Genomic DNA, 7,688 nt, shown 5'->3' on the forward strand with positions numbered 1-7,688 from the left:
CATAGCTCAAACGCGTTTATCTCGTCTTTAGCACTCAATCGTAAACTTGCTAGTGCAGTTGGTGTTTTTCACAGGGCTAACCAGAGAGATGTAACAACCTGGAACACCGTTCTTTCTGCATTTGCCCGTGATGGAAATCTGCAAGAAGCTGAAAAAGTCTTCCAATCGATGCCGGAGCGCGATCTCGTGAGCTGGAATTCAGTGCTGGTGGCATATGCGGGGCAAGGCAAGCCAGCCCAAGCGATCGGATTCTTCTACGAGCTTCAGCAACAGTGGATTCCCAGCGCAATCAGCGTTGTTTGCTTCTTGGTTGCCTGCGGCCGGGTGGGGAACTGCGCACTGGGCATCTCTTGCTTCAGATCCATGACACGGGACTTCGGATTGGAGGCAACCAAGCAGCACTACAGCTGCGTGATCGATCTCCTGTGCCGGGCAGTCGTTTTGGCGAATGCCCAAGCCGTGATTGCTGAAATGCCCAGTGTTCCTGATCTTGTCGATTGGCATTGCGTGCTCGCGTTTTGTTCCAGTGACAAAAACGTTGAACAAGGAAGAGTGTGTGCCATGTCTGTTCTTGAGATGGAACCATACAACGCTGCTGCTTACGTCTCGTTGTCATAAACATTGATCTAAAACTCCCGCCAAGATTTAAACTTTTGGCTGACGTGGCGCTCATTTATTGGTGGAAGGAACCCTAGAAAGGGATCACTGGAATTCGCGAAGATCCCAGGAGCAGCAAGGAGAAGGAGCAAGAACAGTCTTCTCCTTCCTCCATGGCCGTCAACAATGCGTTGCTGGAAAAGGTGTCGTTGTCATCTTCTTCGTCGGCTTCCGGTGGTGGTGGGAATGACAGCCGGGGAAAGCTCCGGGGGCATGATTCCTGTGGAGCCACCGTCACCTCCCATTCCACCAGACACCCACGTCACGCGCTCACACAAGAAATCGTCCAAGCACAACTCTGGACCGAGCAACTCGCTGGGTGGCACGAGTGGTTCCAATCTCGGGAGGAATTTGCCTTCTCCTCGTGAGATCTGCGAGGAGCTTGACAAGTTCGTCATCGGCCAGGAACGAGCCAAAAAGGTGTGTGTTCTTGCTTTTATCTTACGTTTAGTTGTTCTTCTCTTCCAGGTGTTGTCTGTGGCAGTCTATAATCACTACAAACGGATTTACTTTGAGAGTTTAAGAAATGAAGCTGCCAAAGCCGCTTCTATGGGAGAGTACGCAACATTTTTTCTATTCCTATACCAACAAGTGCTTGCATTGTTTTTCAGATCAGAGGAATTTGATGAGAGCGTAGAGTTGAATGCCAATGCGTCTGGAGACGATGAAGTTGAGCTTGAGAAGAGCAACGTGCTGTTCCTCGGTCCTACTGGCTCTGGTACCGATGCTTTACACAAGATTCCATGCAAGCTCATCTTGATTTTTTGCAGGGAAGACATTGTTAGCTAAGTGCTTGGAAAGTTTGTGAATGTTCCCTTCATAATTGCAGATGCTACGACGCTCACACAGGCAAGATTAAATCAGCAAATTTTCTAAGATGCAAGTAAGGAAATTTTGTTTGAGCTTGGTTCGTTATAAAGTATTGGCTCCTTAGGCAGGATATGTTGGAGAAGACGTGGAATCTATCCTTCATAAACTTCTTGTGGTATGTTTGGGGTACTATTACCAAACCTGGTCGTAAGCACTTTGTCTTTCACTAGGCGGCCGAGTTCAACGTAAATGCAGCTCAGCCTACATTGACGAAGTCGACAAAATTACCAAAAAGGTACGATCAAAATCCATTTTTCTTTCTTTCTTTCGGCCTGACTTTTCTCCAGTGCAGTCAGAAAGCCTCAACATTGGAAGATGAGCGGTGAAGGTGTTCAACAAGCACTGCTCAAAATTTTGGAAGGAACTGCTGAAATACTATTCTCATTGCAAAGACTTCTTGGGTAATCAACTCGTTCAGTGAGTGTGTACAGATTGTTAACGTCCCTGAGAAAGGAGCTAGGAAGCATCCTCGTAGCGATCACACCCAGGTTTGCTGTGGGGTTCTATCTTTCAGCTTTGATTTATTTACAGATACGAAAGAAATCCTTTTTATATTGCGGGGATCTGGAGAAAACGATTGCAGAGAGGTTAGTGGTTGCAAAGACTTTAGTTATCGTTTTTATCTAAAGCAATATCCCAGGAGACAAGATTCGTCTATCGGTTTTGGGGCACCAGTGCGAGCCAATATAAGAAACAACGGTGGTACAACCAGTGCGACGGTTGCTTCATCTTTTCTTGAAAAGGTTTGGTCCACTTTATGGCTTTAAAATTTAGAGATGTCTCTTTTTCCTCTTAAGCAGGTCGAGAGCAGTGACCTTATTTCATATGGATTGATACCAGAGTTTATTGGACGCTTTCCAGTGATTGTGAGCCTTTCCGCTTTGAACGAGGATCAACTTGTCCAGGTTAGTTAAATGACTTATACTTTACAGCATACTTTTTCCTGGGCAGGTTCTCATGACGCCTAAGAACGCATTGGGCAAACAGTACACCAAGCTCTTTGCAATGAACGACGTAAGAGATGTCTCAAAATCAACTCAAGATTGATCATGGCTTGTTCCAATTGGAATCAAGATGAGAGCTCTTTCACTTTCAGCACTCATCATCTCATTGTTTTGATCGATCGCGCGATCAAAAAGGGAATTTTGGAATTCCGGAACTCAAATCGTGGGTGGGAGTGAAATTGCGATCAATGCAGGCTGTTCTATGTGCGCTAAGTAGCGGCGAGAAAACCCAGGAGCGCGATTTTGCTAAGAAAATCCCAGGATCACGTAAAAGGCACCAAGAACACCAAGAACAGGGGAGGACACCTTTCTGGGCATTCAAATGGAGGGAGGAGTAATTTTCTTACCTGGACGATTCGGTGGTAGGACGTGCAAGCGGAGCAGAGTGGATTCTTGGCGAGGCAAAAACAAGACGGCTCTCAGGGCGATCGAAGCGATTCGAATTCTAGCGATTAAAAGAGATGGATCGATTGTTGGACGGGGAAAGAAGAGGAAGGAAGGAGGCAAACATTTGAGAACAAGATTGATAGAAATTAATATCACACAAGACACCCACACAGCACACCGGCTTGGGGCCGATCGTTTCCTCAGAAACACCGTCGGATTCTAGCGGCCATCCAACGGCCAATAGCGAAGAGCCCGCCTGGCCGTCCGATGCCGCATCCGACGGCTGGCGATCAACAAGACGTGTGCGTTTCGTTTTCCCTAACCCTAAATATAGATTGGAATATGGAAATGGAATATGCTTATAAATTAACTTAATAACCTTAGTTTACATATAAAAGTAAATGGTCTGAATTAAAATCAATCTGATGTCCCACTACACTAATATTATTATAACACCACTTTAAAGCTTCTTTCTCGTTTCCACTAGCTTTTCTCTTTGTCTTCTGCATTTTCCAATTTTGATCTTGTTGAGAGTATTGACAATTTAATTCAGATTGTGTTTTTTGCTTTTGCTTTAGCTCATTTTGATTGCTTCCAAAATCGCCCCAAGATTTGGCGCGATCAGAATGTTGCTTGAAGCTTTGTTATGGTTTTCTCCTTTCTTGGAAAAGAGTATGAAAGGGGTTATAGTTTCAAAGCTAATGGATCTTCAATTGTTCAAAGAGAAGCTCGAAGCATGTTTTGGCGAGATGGATCGGGTTCGGGCTGCCACCACAAAGATGAGACGTCTTTCTTAAGGGTCTTGTCTTGCCTCGATCTATACTGCAGAGTTCCAACTCCTTGCCTTGGACACTCAATAGGATGAGTGGGCCCTAATTGATCAATTTCGTTTCGGCCTTAACAACAGTGTCAAGGATTTGTTGCTCACCACGGAGGATCTCACGGACTTGTCGGACACCATCAACAAAGCTATTCAATGCGACAATTCTCTTTAAACATTGTCAGGAAAGTTGCCGTGCTGCCGTTTTCGCATCTCAAACTTAGGAATCCCAGCTTGAGTCTTCGGGGCATACTCCTGAACCTACTACTCCGGTCCCGATGGAAAGTTGAGTCCTGCTAAGAAGCAATGTAGAATATCTCATAATCTTTGCCTCTACTATGCTGATCCTAATCACAAAGCAGCTGTGTGTCCCAAGAAGCCTCTCTGATTGCTCGAGTTCACTCTGCCTCAAGGTCCACCTCTGTTGCAGTCGGGAAATGACCCAATCCAAACAAAGTAAAAGCTGTCTGTTTGGACTCCCCGAATAAAAATCATTTTTCTTCTTTATCAAGCTCCTCACCACCTTTCATCAAAGCCACCACCAATTCCCACAACTTCCGCATCCCATGTCTCCTTTCTTTCATCGGACAATCAAGACTCAATGCTCTGGTGCTACTGGACTTGGGTGCAACTTCCTGTTTCATGGACACGGACTTTGCTACCTGACATCACGTTCCTCTTTCTCCTACCATACAAGATTTGAGGGTTGAAGGCATCGGCAGGCATTTTGTGTCTCCATCTTTTGGACTTAGGGAAACGTTACCCCTTCAAGTACACATCGGGTCCACCATCACCGATATCGCCTTCAACATCATCAATAGCAAGTCCTCCTCTGTGGTGCTCGGCCTTCCTTGGTTCCAACTACACCAACCTTAGATTTGTTGGAAGGAATTACAGCTCGTCTCTCCCACGTCACCATCTCCCACGGCTTCCCCTATTATTCATTGAGTCCGAATAAGGAAAAGTCCCCTAAACTCAAATCGGGGTTCTGTTCCTGACTCTATGAAGTTCTCACCTTTTTCTTTTCCCTCTCTTCCATCTTACACTGGACAATATCCTCATCTCATCATTCCATTCAGTCGTATGCCTCCTTCTATCTCCACAATCACTATGAAAAAACTCCTTCATGAAAAACTTATTTTCCTTTTTGCTTTGCATGTTTCTCCTGTCAGTCTTCCTGAGAAGTATCATGATTTTGGGGATGTGTTTGACAAGAAAAAAGCTAGTGTACTACCTATTCATCAGCCTTATGACTGTCCCATTGATTTACAAGAAGGAGCGTCACCTCCGTGGGGGCTTATCTACGGGTTATCCATGTCTGAGCTTAAGGCCCTCAATGAGTACGTGGACGAGAACCTTGCTTCGGGGTACATTCAGCATTTGCAATCCCCGGTTGGAGTGCCTGTCTTCTTTGTCAAGAAGAAGGATGGGAGTTTGCGGCTAGTTATCGACTACCAAGGTTTGAATAAGGTGATTGTTTGGAACCATTATCCATTGCCCTTGATCTCAGATCTGTTGGAATGCCTTAGGGGTGCCTTTTTCTTCACCAAGATCGACCTCCGTGGAGCATACAACCTGATTCGGATCCAGCTTGGCGATGAATGGAAGACTGCATTCTGAACCCACTATGGCCACTTCGAGTACACTGTCATGCCATTTGGCTTGACAAATGCTCCAACCGTTTTCCAACACATGGCAAATGACGTATTTTGGGAGTTTCTTGATCAGATGGTGATCATCTGCCTCGACAAAATCCTCATCTACTCAAAAACTCAGGAGGAACATGACAAGCATGTGTGCAAGGTGCTAGCGAAGTTGTAGGAACATAGCCTATACGTGAAGCTTGAGAAATGTTGCTTCGATCAGGAGTCTGTGGAGTTCCTTGGGTACATTGTCACTCCTGAGGGTATCACGATGGATCCTGCCAAAGTCAAGACTATTCTCGAATGGGAGCCTCCACAATCAATGTCGGACGTTCAGGTTTTCCTTCGCTTCGCCAACTTCTACCACAAATTCATTGATCACTACTTTGATATTGTCCTTCCTCTCACGCATCTCATTCGCAAGGATGTTCCTTTCTCTTGGTCTGCTACTGCCTAGTAGGCCTTCGACACACTCAAGGTGGCCTTTAGTTCTGCTCCTGTCTTGATCCATGCTGATCCCTCACAACCTTTCTTCATCGAGGCAGACGCCTCCGACTTTGCCATCGGTGTTGTGCTGTCTCAACTCTGTGTGGATCAAGAATTTCATCCAGTCACTTTCCATTCTCGGAAATTCCAGATCAATTACGAAATCCACGACAAGGAGCTCCTTGCCATCATGGATTCCTTTGGAGAGTGGCATTGTTTCTTGGAGAGGGCGAGCCATCAAACAATGGTCTAGACAGATCAAAAAAATCTCGAGTACTTTGCCACTTCCTGAGTTTTGAGCCGTTGTCAGGCAAGGTGGGCACAATTCCTGAGTCAGATTGACTTTGTTATCAAGTACATACCTGGAAAGCTTCAAGGCCTTCCTGATGCTCTTTCAAGGTGCTCCTATCTTAGTTTCAAGCCTGGTAATCCTACATTCGATCAACAGGATCAGGTTATTCTCGGTCCTAATTGGCTTCAAGTTATGGCAATTTCCCTGGCCCCTCAGGACTCCTCCTTGATGGATGTGATAAAAAACGATCTTCAATCTGACGACGTCGCCAGCGACATTTTCCCCCATCTTTAGGCTGGACACCTAGTGACTCCTGACTGCCAGCGATTTGATGAGTTCGAGTTCTTAGATGGCTTGTTGTACCGTGGGGAGCAACTATACATTCCTGAAGGTGATGCTCGAAAGTTGGTCCTGATGGCGTGCCATGATAGCCCGACTGCTGGTCACTTCAGCATTGCGAAAACCTATGAGTTGGTTGCACGGGACTTTTGGTGGCCTCACATGGACGACTACATCAAAGCTTTTGTTACCTCTTGTGACACTTGTGCCTGGAATAATGTACCTCGCCACCTTCCTTCAGGTTTCCTTCATTCCCTCTCAATCCCTTCAGGTCCTTGGGAATCCATCTCCATAGATTTCTTGAGTGATCTTCTGAGTTCTGGAGGCTTCAACAACATTTTAGTCATGGTGGATCACTTCACAAAGATGGCACACTTCCTACCAAGGAGTTTTCGGGCGAGGACATGGCAAAACTAGTATTCAGGGAAATTTTTTGACTTCATGGGATTCCTGCAGATGTGGTTTCGGATTGGGGACCTCAGTTCATCTCTCATTTCTAGAAACGGTTCTTGCAGCTACTTGGAGTGAAGGTCAACCTCTCTTTGGCATATCATCCTCAAACTGATGGATAATCCGAGTGAACAATTTAGATGTTAGAACAATTCTTGAGGTGCTTCATTAACTATCATCAGGATGACTGGTTTGATATCCTTCCCCTTATTAAGTTCTCCTATAACAATTCTATTCACTCCTCCCTTTGAAATTCCCCCTTCTTTGCAAACTCTGGCCAAAATCCCCGATTCAATCTCTCACTTCCTTCTCCATCCGAATCCTCTTGTTTAAATCCCTACTCTGAGGCATTTGTCTCCAACCTCTAGGAAATCCACAACTCCATCTCCTTCCACCTCCATCGTGCTCAAGAATTTTATAAAACATTTACCAATGTCCATCGTCAAGATTGTCCCCCTTACAATATCGGGGATAGAGTCTGGTCCTCAGGCAAAATATCTCCAACAACAGGCCATGTCCCAAACTTGATTTCAAACACCTTGGTCCTTTCCCTATCACTGCCATCATTAATCCTGTCATTTATCGCCTTGCACTTCCCTCCTCATATCAAATTCACCCTGTTTTTCACTCCTCTCTCCTTGAGCCTTATATTCCCAATCCTATTCCAAATTGGGTCATTCCTCTGCCTCCACAAGTGCAGCTCGAGGATGGGTCTGAGTACAAGGTTCAGAACATCCTTG

General features: G+C 45.5%; 1 protein-coding gene and 1 pseudogene across 1 annotated transcript in view; both read left to right on the forward strand.

Moving 5' to 3' along the window:
- LOC112350878 (pentatricopeptide repeat-containing protein At4g02750-like) overlaps positions 1-618 on the forward strand; it is a 1,454-nt gene extending 836 nt beyond the window's left edge. Inside the window, exon 2 of the mRNA XM_024687859.1 lies at positions 75-618. Coding sequence (XP_024543627.1) covers positions 75-618 — 544 coding nt within the window. The remainder of the gene's footprint in view (positions 1-74) is intronic.
- Positions 619-783: 165 nt separating this feature from the next.
- LOC112350879 lies at positions 784-2,720 on the forward strand (annotated as a pseudogene).
- Positions 2,721-7,688: the final 4,968 nt, after the last annotated feature.

The sequence above is a fragment of the Selaginella moellendorffii genome, unplaced genomic scaffold (assembly GCF_000143415.4).
Source record: "Selaginella moellendorffii unplaced genomic scaffold, v1.0 SELMOscaffold_55, whole genome shotgun sequence".
NCBI classification, from domain to species: domain Eukaryota; kingdom Viridiplantae; phylum Streptophyta; class Lycopodiopsida; order Selaginellales; family Selaginellaceae; genus Selaginella; species Selaginella moellendorffii.